This window comes from Scyliorhinus torazame, chromosome 2 (genome assembly GCF_047496885.1).
Source record: "Scyliorhinus torazame isolate Kashiwa2021f chromosome 2, sScyTor2.1, whole genome shotgun sequence".
In the NCBI taxonomy this organism is placed as follows: domain Eukaryota; kingdom Metazoa; phylum Chordata; class Chondrichthyes; order Carcharhiniformes; family Scyliorhinidae; genus Scyliorhinus; species Scyliorhinus torazame.
In genome coordinates this window covers 290,294,883-290,308,566 of record NC_092708.1, presented here as the reverse complement: position 1 = coordinate 290,308,566, position 13,684 = coordinate 290,294,883, and the positions used below count along the sequence as shown (strand labels likewise).

Below are 13,684 nucleotides of genomic sequence, written 5' to 3'. Positions count from 1 at the left end.
AGGTTAGGAGGGGTTATTGGGTTACTGGGATAGGGTGGAAGTGAGGGCTTAAGTGGTCGGTGCAGACTCGATGGGCCGAATGGCATCCTTTTGCACTGTATGTTCTATGTTAACAGCACTGCGAGTGCTTCTATACCATATGGATTGCAGCAGTTCAAGAAGGCAGCTCACCACCATCTTCTCGGGGCAATTAGGGATGAGCAATAAATACTGATCTTGCCAGTGATGCCCAACTCCCATGAACTAATACAAGAATCTCTTGGTGTGGTCTCACCAATGCCCTGCACAGTTCATGGAATCCCTAGTGCAGGAGGCAGCCATTCGGCCCATTGAGCCCACAGCGACCCTCCGAAAGAGCACCCTTCCCCCGACCACTTCCTTGCTCCACCCCTGCAATCCCACCTAATCTTTGGACACTAAGGGGCAATTTAGCATTGCCAATCCACCCAATCTGCACTTCTTTGCGCTGTGGGAGGAAATCGGAGCACCCAGAGGAAACCCACGCAGACACAGGGAGAATGTAGAAACTCCACACAATTACACAAGGTCAGAATCAAATCCGGATCCCTGGTGCTGTGAGAAAGCAGTGCTAACCACTGTGCCACCCCTTGTAGGAAGTCTCTGTCCATTTAAATAATATTCTGCATTGCTCTTGCCAATATTTCTTCAACATGGACAACCTCACATTTTCCCATATTATATTTCATCTACCAAGCTTTTGTCTGTTCATTTAACCTATATACATCTCTTTGCAGTTTGCGTACTTTTTGTATCCTCCTCACAACTTGCTTTCCTATCTTAGTATCGTCAGCAAATTTGGCTACAGTTGCTCCCTTCATTCAAGTCATTAATACAAATTGTAAATGTTTGAATCCCCAGCTTGATTTTTGCAGCACTCCACAGCTTACAGTTTGTTGACCTGAAAATGACCCATTTATCACGACTGTCTGTTTCCTGTTCATTAGCCAATCGTCTATTATTGGTTTATCAGCCCAACACCATGAGCTCTTAACTTGTACAGTCACTTTTTAAAAATAAATATGTTTATTCGCCTCCTTTTTCACATTTTCTCCCAAATTTACACCCGCCAACAATAAACAATAATCAGTAACAAATATGTCAATCCCCATATCAATAACAACGATCCCATCCTCCCACCAAACCCCAAACATTAGCCCGCACGTTCACACAAACAAATGACAAAAAGGAATTAGGGATCACCGATAGTCGCCCTCACACACACAGCCCCCCTTCCCCCAACTCTCCCACCCACACGCCCCAACTAATGTTCGATGTTATCCAGTTCTTGAAAGTGCATAATGAATAATGCCCATGAATTTTACAACCCCTCCATCCTTCCCCTCAATTCAAACTTAACCGTCTCAAGAGTCAAGAATTCCAACAGGTACCCCTGCCACGCCAGGGCACAGAGTGAAGAGGTTGCTCTCCAACCTATCAGGATCTGCTTTCGGGCGATCAACAAGGCGAAGGCTACAACATCTGCCTCCGCACTCGTTTCCAACCCTGGCTGGTCCGACACCCCGAATATGGCCTCCCGGGGCCTGGGTCCAGATTCACGTGCACCACTTTAGAAATTACCCTAAAAACCTCCTTCCAGTAATCCTCTAGCTTTGGACAGGACCAAAACATATGAACGTGATTAGCGGGGCACCCCCCAGCAACGTTCACACACATCTTCTACTCCTTCAAAGAATCGGCTCATCCTCGTCCTCGTGAGGTGTGCTCTGTATACCACCTTCAGCTGTATCAGCCCCAACCTCGCGCATGAGGTGATGGCATTCACTCTCCGGAGCACCTCACACCAGAGCCCCTCCTCCATATCCTCTCCCAACTCTTCCTCTCACTTTGCTTTGACCCCTTCCACGGTGCCTTCTCCTCTTCCAAAATAGCTCCGTAAACCGCTGACACTACCCCCTTCTCCAGTCCCCCTGTCGTCAGCACCTCCTCCAGCAATGTGGAGGCCGGCTCCACCGGAAAGCTCTGTGTCTCCTTTCTGGCAAAATCCCAAACCTGCATGTATCTAAACATTTCCCCTGTTCCAGCCCATACTTTGCTTACAGCTCCTTCAATCCTGCAAACTGACCCCTAAGAAACAAATCTTTTAGTGTCTTAATCCCCTTCTCCTTCCATTTCCGAAAATTTCCATCCCACCTCCCTGTGGTTCCCCGAATCGGCATTTCCCTTGACCCTGCCCTCAACCCAAAGTGTTGGCGAAACCGCCTCCAAATTCTCAATGAAGCTATTATTACCGGACTCCCTGAGTATTTCCCCGGGGCTATCGGGAGCGGCGCTGTTGTTGGTGCTTTCAATCCCGACCCCCTACACAAACTCTCCTCCATTCTGACCCACTGGGAATCAACCCCTCTGACCCAGCTCCGCACCTTCTCCACATTCGCCGACCAGTAGTAATACATCAGATTCGGAAGACCCAACCCCCCTGCCTGCCTTCCTCTCTGTAGCAGCACCTTTCTAACTCTGGCCACCTTCCCTCACCATATGAACAAAGTAATCCTTCCCTCAATCTCTCTGAAAAATTTTGGCAGGAAAATCGGCAGGCATTGAAAAATAAACAGAAATCGCGGCAACACGTTCATTTTAACCGCCTGTACCCGACCCGCCAGTGACAGAGGGAGACCATCCCACCTTGCCAGGTCAGCTTTCACTCTCCCCACCAAACTAGAAATGTTGTACCTGCGGAGCCCCCCCCCCCACTCCCGGGCAACGTGCACCCCCAGGTACCTAAAGTGAGTCCCTGCTGTTGCTCGTTTTTGCCTTAGTTTAATTGCTCTTGTTCTGTCACCTTTGCTCTTGAGTCGCCAGGTATCTTTCTGATACCGCCACGTGGTTCAAGTCCGAGTAGTGATCAATAATCCAACACACCGCTTAGTAAGAGTTAAATCAACGCACGTTTATTATATACAGCAATCAATACTTATACTAGAGGCTGTTTAGCACAGGGCTAAATCGCTGGCTTTGAAAGCAGACCAAGGCAGGCCAGCAGCACGGTTCAATTCCCGTAACAGCCTCCCCGAACAGGTGCCGGAATGTGGCGACTTGGGGCTTTTCACAGTAACTTCATTTGAAGCCTACTTGTGACAATAATTATCATAGAATTTACAGTGCAGGAGGAGGCCATTCAGCCCATCGAGTCTGCACCGGCTCTTGGAAAGAGCACCAAGGTCAACACCTCCACCCTATCCCCATAACCCAGTAACGCCACCCAACACTAAGGGCAATTTTGGACACTAAGGGCAATTTATCATGGCCAATCCACCTAACCTGCACATCTTTGGACTGTGGGAGGAAACCGGAGCACCCGGAGGAAACCCACGCACACACGGAGAGGATGTGCAGACTCCGCACAGACAGTGACCCAAGCCGGAATCGAACCTGGGACCCTGGAGCTGTAAAGCAATTGTGCTATCCACAGTGCTACCGTGCTGCCCCACGATAAGCGATTTTCATTTCATTTCATTAATTCTACTTCTAAGCTACTTCCTACAACTAACAGGCCAATACTTAACTTTGGAAATGGCCCACCAGGTCAGGGAAACGAATGGCCTTTCCTATGGGTTCTGAGCCTGCGGGATTCAAAGCTGGTACAGATCGAGAGTCAGGGTGTCTATCTCGTAGCGAGCGTTGGAGTAAGACTTACGTTTCTTGCGGCTGTTGTAGAGGGTCAGCAGAAGGGTCTCGAAGGGTGCGGTGAGGAGAAGAAGGGTCGATTTGAACTTGGCCCCTATTCTTATAGTCCCCAGGGGCTTCCCGCCTCTCGGGGCGGACCTTGTGCCTGGTTCCAAGTGATTGGACTTGGTCCCAATCACTTGGTTCGATATTCTCCAATGCTGGAGCGATTCCTTGATCGATGGGCGGTTTCGAGGTGGTCATTCACCTCTCTTTGTGTAAGCTCCTGCTGGCGCCGAAAAGTCTGGGTTGGCTTTGTGAGTCTAATTTGTAGCATATTGTTCCCGGGGATTGCTAATTAGTATGCAGATGTCTGGCGTGTTGTTCTGTTGATGGCTGCAGGTATCGATTCTGTCTGGCCTCCCCAGAGGCGAATACAGTTTTGCCTGCAGCTGCCTGTTTGAGTCCTGTTAGCTGATTTTCCCATCAGCCTCTTCCGTTCGCCATTTTAAATCGGGGTTTGGCCATTCTAATCGTGAGTTAGCCATTTTAACCGGCTACACTGCCCTACGGAATGACAGCACCCCCACCCCTGCCCCCACCCCCGGCCGAGGCACCACAAAATGCTCACTCTTGTCTAGATTTAGTTTGTACCCCGAGAAAGACCCAAACACTCGAAGCAGCTCCAATATTCCCCCTATCAACACACTCAGTTCCGACACGTATAACAGCAAATCATCGGCATATAAGGACACCCTATGCTCTATCCCCCCCCGCACTATTCTTTTCCATACCCCCGAACTTCTTAATGCGATGGCCAACGGCTCAATCGTGAGTGCAAACAGCAGGGGGGAACATAGGACATCTCTGCCTAGTCCCACGGTGGAGAGAAAAGTATCTCGAGCTGATGTTGTTTGTGCGGACATTCGCGCTCGGGTCCTTATATAGTAGCTTTACCCAGTTCACAAATCTTGGTCCAATCCCAAACCGCTCCAGAAATGCCATCAAGCATTCTACCTGGTAAAACGCCTTCTCAGCGTCCAATGCCACAACCACCTCTGTTTCATTCCCCTCTGCCAGTGCCATAACGACGTTCAATACCCTTCTAACGTTTGAAAAGAGCTGCCTCCCTCTCACGAACCCCGTATGATCTTCACCTATCACCTTCGGGAGGCACTCCTCCAGCCTACCCGCCGGTACCTTCGCCAACACTTTTGCGTCCACATTCAGAAGTGATATGGGCCTATATGACCCACACTCTGTTGGATCCTTATCTTTTTTTAGCAACAGAGAAATCGATGCCTGCCCCAAAGTTTGTGGCAACACCCCCTTCCCTATCGCCTCTTCAAACATCCCCACCATCAGGGGTGCCAGCTTATCCTTGAATTTTTAATAATATTCCACCAGAAACCCATCTGGCCCTGCCACCTTCCCCGACTGCATCCTCCCAATCGTATCCTTTATCTCCTGCTCCACTATCGCTCCTTCTAATGTAGCCCTGTCCCCCTCTCCTAACCTCAGGTACTCCAACCCATCTAGAAATTCCTGCATCTCACGGTCTCCCCCAGGTAGCTCTGACCTGTACAACCTCTCATAAAATTCCTCAAAAACCTTGTTAATCAGATCCGGAGCCACCACCAACTTCCCTGCCCTATTCCTCACCTGAACAATTTCCCTTACCGCTGCCTCCCTCCGGAGCTGACCTGCTAACATAGCCCCGCCTTATCTACATGTTCGTAAACTGCACCCCTTGCTCGTCTCAGTTGGCACACCGCCTTCCTGGTAGATAGTCGTTCAAAGCTAGCCTGTAGTTCCTTCCTCTTTTCCAGCTTCGCTGGGTCCCCATCTTCTGCATAATTCCTATCTACCTCCAACATCTCATCTATTACCCTCTGCCGCTCCAACCTCTCCTCACCTCTCCTCTGTACCCTGGCCTTAAACAAAATCACCTCAGCCCTCACCACTGCCTATAGAGCCTCCCAAACAACTGCCTTCGACACCTCACCCATACAGTTGAAACCTACATATTCCTCAATTACCTTTTCAATTTTGTCACAGAACCCTTGGTCCCCCAAAAGTCCCATATCTAATTTCCACCCCGGCCTCTGCGCTACCCCCTTCTCCAGTTCCATATCCACCTAATGCGGAGCATGATCTGACACTGCAATTGCCAAGTACTCCGACCTCTTAACCCCAGCCAGCAAAGCCTTCCCCACCACAAAAAAGTCGATCCGCGAGTATATCTTATGGACTGCTGGAAAAACGAGTACTCCCGTTCCCTCGGGTGCAGAAACCTCTAAGGGTCCACCCTTCCCATTTCCACCATTAGCCCAGCCAATGTCTTTGCCCCCCCTGATGGGACCAGCGAGCGCGGCCGTGGTATAGTCACTTTTTATGTGACACCTTATCAAATGCCTTTTGCAAATCCAAATACTGGCATCCTATTATTCACCCTGCTAGTTACATCATCAAAAAAAGTCTAATAAATTTGTAATACACAATTTCCCAGACACGGTTAACAAAGATGTGATGGGAACAGAGCAAAGATTAGGGTTATCTTTATGCTCCAGGATGATCTTAGAGTATAAGTGACTTTTGCAGCAGAAAGTAAGGCCTGAGGGTGGCACAGTGGTTAGCACTGCTGCCTCATGGCGCTGTGAATCCGGGATCAATCCCTGCCTTGGTCACTGTCTGTATGGAGTTTGCACATTCTCCCTGCGTCTGCTTAGGTCTCACCCCTACAACCCAAAGATGTGCAAAGTAGGTGGACTGGCCACGCTAAATTGCCCCTTAATTGGAAAAAAACTGGGTACTCTAAATTTAAAAAAAAGAAAGCAAGGTGTGGTGCAGCTTGATGTGCTTGAGCCAGATGCACTGATGGATGGCTAAGCTGATTACAACCCATTCTCTCAATTGAGTTAGGATTCCATCCTGGCCTCTTACTAACTAGTATTTTGTACAATCAAATTCAAACTGTTATACACTAACACTTTTTTAAGTAGTTCAGCAGAATAAAAATAATAGATCAATTAGCATAAATACATTATTGACCAAACTAATCTTTTGCAGGAGAAATTAGTCTTAACCCATGAAACATGCATGTCCCTACATCTCAAGTCTTCGAACGTTACTTCAATTACAGTACTTAATTAGCAACAACTGACGATTTTTATTATTTTAGACTGAACAAAACACTAATAGCACTAATTGCCAAAAATAAAGATAATTACAAACAATATTTATTAATGCAGTTTTTGTCCCAATCCTGAGTAAATTGGGTCTATAAATATTGTTATTAAAACAGTAACCATTACAGTTGTAAAAGGACAAACGGTACAAACACTAATTTTGCATTGGAGAAACTGGGTACCCTCCCCTCTGTACCGATGTACGGGGGGGGGTTAGGATATTCTGGTTATTTAAACGGTTAACAAACACAGTTGTACAAAAATGGTACAGGCACTAAATTTGCACTGGAGAGACCAGATATCTTCTCCTCTGTACCAACAGAATGGGGAGGAAGGGGAGGAGGAAAGGGGGGTGGTGGGGAGAGAGGGGAAAGGAGGGTGGTGGGGATGGAGGGGGAGGTTAGTGGAGGGGGGCCCAATAGGGCACTGCCTAAACTATCTACAGAGGCAGAGAAATAAAAGAACCTTCAATTATGATGTGACAGATTCCGGGAGTCCCCCAGAGGGGGTGAGGGGCAACACAGTGTCGGACACAAGTGAGCTATGCATCCCTTTCAGAGAGCCTGATTTGCACCCTCCGCTCCCGACATCGGGCGGTTGACAGCCTTTGGACATTCACCCTCCGCGCCCGGGTCCTCCATCACACTGAGTGCGGCAGACGGCACGGGCCCCCCGACTAACCCAGGGCCTGCCTCGAACCCGCCACCAAGATCATCGACAGGCGGGATCTCCTCGGGATCCCAGGCCAGCGGGAGGCGGTGGTGCCGATCACCGCTCCGTCCCCGGTCAACAGAAGGCCCCGGAAACAACTCTGGAAACAGGTACGGTATGGTGGCAGAGGTGCTTGAAGACAGCGGTTGGGACAGAGGGTCTTCCAAACTATAACCCGCTATGAACCCAAGAAGAAGGGGGTTTTCGCTGTCCTCCTCCCCTGAGAAATTGAACACGTTCGGGGTGCTAAATTGCACTGGGTGAAACGGGCCCCGTTCGATCCCGAAGCACCTTGCTCGGGGGGCTGCGCCAGCTTCTGGGATTTCTTCACTATCCCCTTGCCTCTTTTTTTTCGGGGACTGGGTGTGATATCTATGGGAACGAACCCGTTTGCTGGGGAGAGGGGCACACACACCGGGAAGACCTCTGTATTCTTTGGCGTTTAAAAGAATGAGAGGTGATCTCATTGAAACATACAGAAATCTGAAGTGGCTTGACAGATTAGTCACAGAGGTTGTTTGTCCTGGTCTGGGAATCTAGGAAACAGTCTCAGGATAAGGATAATTTGGCCTTTTGGCTAAGATCAAGCATGAGATCAGGTGTAATGCCAGTTCTTGCCAGCTTGGATCCAGTACATCTCCTTTGTGTGAACCATGAATTGGATTTAATTTGAATTTGTTTTGGAGCAAGCAAGTAGATGGGTTAATGGCTTGCCCTGTCCACTCTGAACATTGGCTTTGTAACCCTTGAGAATGGAATAAAATTTATAAACATTTAGCATGGAGCGAAGGAGAAATTTCTTCAGAGGTTTGTGAATCTTTTGGAATTCTCTACACTCGATAAGTTTGGATTCGCCATCATTGAATATAGATACATTTTTGATCTCACATGGAATCAAGGGACATACGAGAAGGCAGAAGATTAGTCGTGATCAGATGGAATGGAAGAGCAGGTTTGAGGGGCCATAGTATGGTCTACTCCTGTTCCTGTGCCTACTCTGGTATCTCACCTTTTTTTTCAGTGCGAGCTGAGACAATGAACGTTAGATGGATAATTAAGGCTGTATGCCTTCATAGTGAAGACAACTGGATAGCAACCAAGAGTAAGACAATAGCTGCTTTCTTTCTTCTTTAGCAAAGGAACTCATGTACGCTAACCACTGTCCTATTTAAGCCAAAAAAGACCAGAATCAAAACTGACTCCTGATGGCCCAAATGGTTCAGTACCACACTGGCTCAAACTTGACGTTTTGAATACTATTGATTTGAGGCCTCGAGTTTTTGTCCTGTGTTTTTCTGGTAGAAGATGGCACTTGATTCATTCTTTAATGAGCTGCAAGGTGCCGTTTTTATGAATAGGTTATTATTTGTACCTTTGGAACTGAAAGGGCATTAAATATGATTTTGAGAAAAATAAAAAAAGGGGGCAGCACAAGTGGATCGCATTGTGGCTTCACAGCACCAGGGTCCCAGGTTTGATTCCCCGCTGGGTCACTGTCTGTGCGGAGTCTGCACGTTCTCCCCGTGTCTGCGTGGGTTACCTCCGGGTGCTCCGGTTTCTTCCCACAGTCCAAAGACGTGCAGGTTAGGTGGATTGGCCATGATAAATTGTCCTTAGTGACCAAAAAGGTTAGGAGGGGTTATTGGGTTACGGGGATAGGGTGGAAGTGAGGGCTTAAGTGGGTCGTGCAGACTCGATGGGCCGAATGGCCTCCTTCTGCACTGTATGTTCTATTATTACCTCAAGAAAGTTACCTCAAACTTTTTTCTGCTTGGTTAGCAGGCCGTTAAATGAAACACCTCCAATATCTCAATAAACATGCTCCAAAAATGGTATCTGCAAAACAGTGATGCATCCACTGAATTAATTTTTGAAGGTAGTAAAAATTTTACATCAAACTGAGTCCCAGACCATTTCTAACGAACACCGATCGGTCCTGAAGTGGGCAGTGTAATTTTTTGTTTTGATTACTGGTTCTCCTGCGTTGGAACCGCCTACCCCTGCGCCAGCGAGCGGCCAGCAGACGCTGGGCAGGTGTGCGCGGCGGAAGCGCGCCTGCGCACTGGCGCTGCCGCTGTATTTGGCCAAAAGGCCGCGGGCGCCCCTCCCCCACCCACAGCGCAGCCGCCATATTCTGCAGACAGAAGGGCAATGGCGGCTCGTTTGCGTCGTTGAGACTCATCCGGCCACTCTCCTTTCCTCGTGAACCCTTCCCACTAATTATCCAAAATAACAATAGCACCCTAGTAATAATAAACATGGACGATCATCCTATAGGGATGTCCTCGCACAACAATTCTGGAGGCCCTTTGCTGGGCCCGGGAAGCAACGGCAGCAACAACAACGGTGTCCGGCAGCAGCAGGGTCAGCCGGAGGAACTGCAGCGGCCCCAGTACACTATCCCCGGCATTTTACACTATATCCAACACGAGTGGGCCCGCTTCGAGATGGAGCGAGCACACTGGGAGGTGGAGAGGGCCGAGCTGCAGGTAGAGTGACAGACGACGCTAACACACCGGGGCTGGGGAATCGGAGAAAGGGCGGACAGACAGCTGGGGACGTCGGGCTTGGAGTGAGCGATACGGTTCTGCGGCCAGTGGTCACCCGGGGCTAGGGGGAAAGGATTGAAATAGCGGCCGGTATTTACCCAAATGTGGGGTCATCCTCGCCGCCGCCATTTTTGTTTCCAATATGGCGCCGAGCAGCTGGGTGTAAATAACTTGGAACATTTATGTGTGGATGCCCAACCTTCAGCTCATCTGATGGCCCTGTTCTGTCAACTTAATTTGTTTCTTCTAGTTCGTTCCCGTTTGGGGCTACTGTCAGACATTGTGCTATTTTTGTATGTGGGACGAACAAGGTTCTGAAAACTAGGATCTGGTCTTCTGGAATGGATTGTTTGGAAAGCATTTCATAAACACTTGATGCCGGAGATGACTTAGTTTCCGTAATTTGCCCGAAATTCAATATGGATTTTTGAAGCAATTCAGTTGTGATCCGGCAGGTTGGGACTGACCACATCATTGGGCATAGTGTGACATACAGTTGAATGACGTGATGCGGTTTTAATAGATTATTTTAGTATGTTGATTTGCAATTTCATTTTTGAAGTTATAAACAGGGATAGATTCTCGCATTAATGACTTATAGCAACAATGGTTCATCGTGTTCAGTCTCGGTTCAACGTTCAACAAGTTATTAATGTTATACTACTTGATATCCACTTCTGAAACTAATTTCAACAATGCTGTTTTGTAATGCATGACTTGTACAAAGTACTGTCTCTTCTATGGCTCCAAGGGAGAATTATGTCTTGTGTAGAAGAAAGAGTGCCATTGTAACCATGGGGCGGCATACACCTCAACGTTTAGTCATGTATAATAGTTGGTGGGTTTGTAACTCTTTCGCCAGTTGCAATTTTAATCCTATACCATCATCAAAAACTTGGGTTGTATCTATGCTATCTCCTTGTAACAACTGCAATATCCATCTGGCTAAACTCTGATTAACTCCTAACAAGAGTATTGTGTCCAATTCTGGTTACCACACTTTAGGAAGGATGAGAGGGTGCAGAAGATATTTATCAGAATAGTTCCAGGGTCAGGAGATTAACAGGTTTGGATAAAGTAGATCTAGCTGATATTAAGTACTAGGAGGGCACCGATGGTTTTGAGCAAGAGACGCAGAGGATGTGAGGAAGAACATTTTTTACACAATGAGCGGTATTGACCTGGAACTCACTGCCCAAGAGGGTGGTGGAAATTGAAACAATCAATGATTTTGAATGAAAATTGGAAGGACACTTGAAAGAAATAAACCTGTAGGGCTATGGGGATCAAACAGTACTATGGGACTGATTTAATTGCTCCGCTGAGAACTGACATGGATTCAATGAACTGAATTTTCTTTGTTCTTTAAGTGCAGAAGATTTTAGTTTAGGCAGGCAGCATGGTCGGCACAGACTTGGAGGGCCGAAGGGCCTGTTCCTGTACATTTCTTTGTTCTTGAATTATCTCCTCTGTGCCATAAATGACTCTGAAGAATGATGAAGGAGAAAATCTATGAAAAGAAACTTGATGAAAGCTGTGGATTGTTTTCATTCTTAAAAATATTCAGTAATTACTGATTAACATGTGGTTTTATCGCCTTGAGCCATTTAGGATGATTCACATTTTAAGAATTTCATCCATGTCCCATTGATTTTGCTATTAATACTGTTAAATACATTTACAATCTGTATGTATTCCATGCATTTCATATTGAACTGTGCAAATGAAATCATGGGATAATTGCAGCACAGAAGTTATTTGGTTGAAGAGCGTGTGTCAGTTCTCTGCAAGAGCAATTTAACTTGTCTCACTCTACTGCCCTTTCACTGTAGCCCTGTAAATCTTTCCTCCCCTCAAAAGGTGTTTCTCCAATTACTTTTTGAATGCCATGATTAAATGTGCCCTCACCACTCGCTGCAATAGCTTTTCTACATGCTTTGATTCCATGAATAATTGTGCAATACTATTTAAGTTTAGTAATTCTCCTGGCAAATCATTTCTTCAACAACATTGAAAACCAGATAAACTAATCATGTTGGAGCTTGCATAGAAATTGGTTTGCAGAGTTTGGTACATTTATAGTGACTACACATCAAAAATTACGATTACTTTGAAGTGTTTTTGAGGGCATAAATTCATTAAATAAATGCTAGTTCTGGAAGCATTGTCTACCTGATAATGTGATACGCATGGAACAGTGGGACATTAATTTTAGTTGTATTTACTTTTTAATGTAAGCAACGTAGTGATTTAATTTTCAATCACCAGTAATCTCGGTATACAGTCGGTTTGCTTGCCTGAATTCTTCTATAATGTGAATATTTAATAAAGCAGATAATGCCCTGAAACATTGATCTCACAACCAGTAAATTAACTTTGCTGGACCTCAACCAGTAATTATGTGATGCTGATTGCTAGATCTTCTTAAAACATAAAAACAACATCGTACAAAGTTTTGTTTTATGGACTAAACATTTATCTATCCCTCCTCAGCTAAAAGCATTGACTACATCAGAAGTATGATTTTATTGGTGGGGGTCTTCCATATAGTGTTCATTATTCATGGGAACAGGAGTAGCTGCTCAATTTAGCTGCTCAATCCTAAACTGCCATTTTGAGATCTTGGCTGATCTTAACATCTGCCTTGGCTCCATATACTTTCACAGCCTTCTTGAGCAAAAATCTTGATCCAAAATTAAGAATTGTTAATTGAGCTAGCATCTACTACTTGTTGGAGTAATGACTGGATTGCATATAAGACTTGGTCCTGGTCTCACCTAACATTTAGCAGGCACTGACACACAGCGATCTGGAGTCTGAGTCATGGCTTTTTTTGTCCTCGCTTAACAGCTTATCCCACAGTAACTTCATTGCAGCGTTAATGCAAGTCTACTTGTGACAACAATAAAGATTATTATTATCAACAAAAAAATGTATCCTTTTGGTCCTTATACACAGGGAGTACGCATGACCAAAGTATTCTCATCCGCTCCAGAATTATAATTCTGGAGATCTCTGCCTGTGGGCAGGCCTGCCCTACAGCGCCAAGTCTCCACAGAAGGGCAAGGTCCCAAATTCACCCCAACCAGAACAAACCTTGCAGTGTTGGCTCCGATCTGATCCAGTGGTCAAGGAGTCAGAGTTGCTGTGGCAACATGCAATTTTACATGCATGTTGTAGCCTGGAGCTACGGATAGTGATGGTAGAGGCTCAAATTTCTTACATGGCTGGCCAGGAATCTCTCCTGCTTTAACCACCTGCCATTACATTGGAAGAATTCACAGGTTGATACTGAACCTGTTTGGCTGCATTATGGAACACCTCTTTCTGAGCCTCTGGCTTAAGAGGCATGGATGCTGTCCACTGCTTTACAAAATGCCTGTATAATTACTGAAATTATATAATTGCACATTTCTTTCTTAACTAGTTAATTATTTTCAGAATTATACTAACATTTGGTGGCTTCTACAGCTCAGTATTAAATTTGAATTGAAGCTAGATGGGTAGTAAACTTAAAATTAGGTTTTGACCAGTTATAAAATAAATGGTCAGGAAAACTGTTTTGTATTTATTTCTTGAAGTTAGGATGAA

General features: G+C 46.2%; 2 protein-coding genes across 6 annotated transcripts in view; one reads left to right on the top strand and one right to left on the bottom strand.

The window, feature by feature from the left end:
- ap4s1 (adaptor related protein complex 4 subunit sigma 1) overlaps positions 1–10,444 on the bottom strand; it is a 61,893-nt gene extending 51,449 nt beyond the window's left edge. Inside the window, exons 1-2 of one of the 3 annotated variants that reach the window (XR_011937629.1) lie at positions 10,192–10,444; positions 9,285–9,380 (exon numbers count right to left, since the gene is read on the bottom strand). The gene's annotated coding sequence lies outside the window, so the exon portion shown is untranslated. The remainder of the gene's footprint in view (positions 1–9,284; positions 9,381–10,191) is intronic. The other 2 variants (XR_011937628.1, XR_011937630.1) reach the window with 2 other exon arrangements.
- Positions 9,651–13,684, top strand: part of strn3 (striatin, calmodulin binding protein 3) — a 437,029-nt gene continuing 432,995 nt past the window's right edge. For all 3 annotated transcript variants that reach the window (XM_072488228.1, XM_072488218.1, XM_072488210.1), the window contains exon 1: positions 9,651–10,033. In XM_072488228.1, coding sequence (XP_072344329.1) covers positions 9,803–10,033 — 231 coding nt within the window. In that variant the 5' untranslated portion in view covers positions 9,651–9,802. The remainder of the gene's footprint in view (positions 10,034–13,684) is intronic.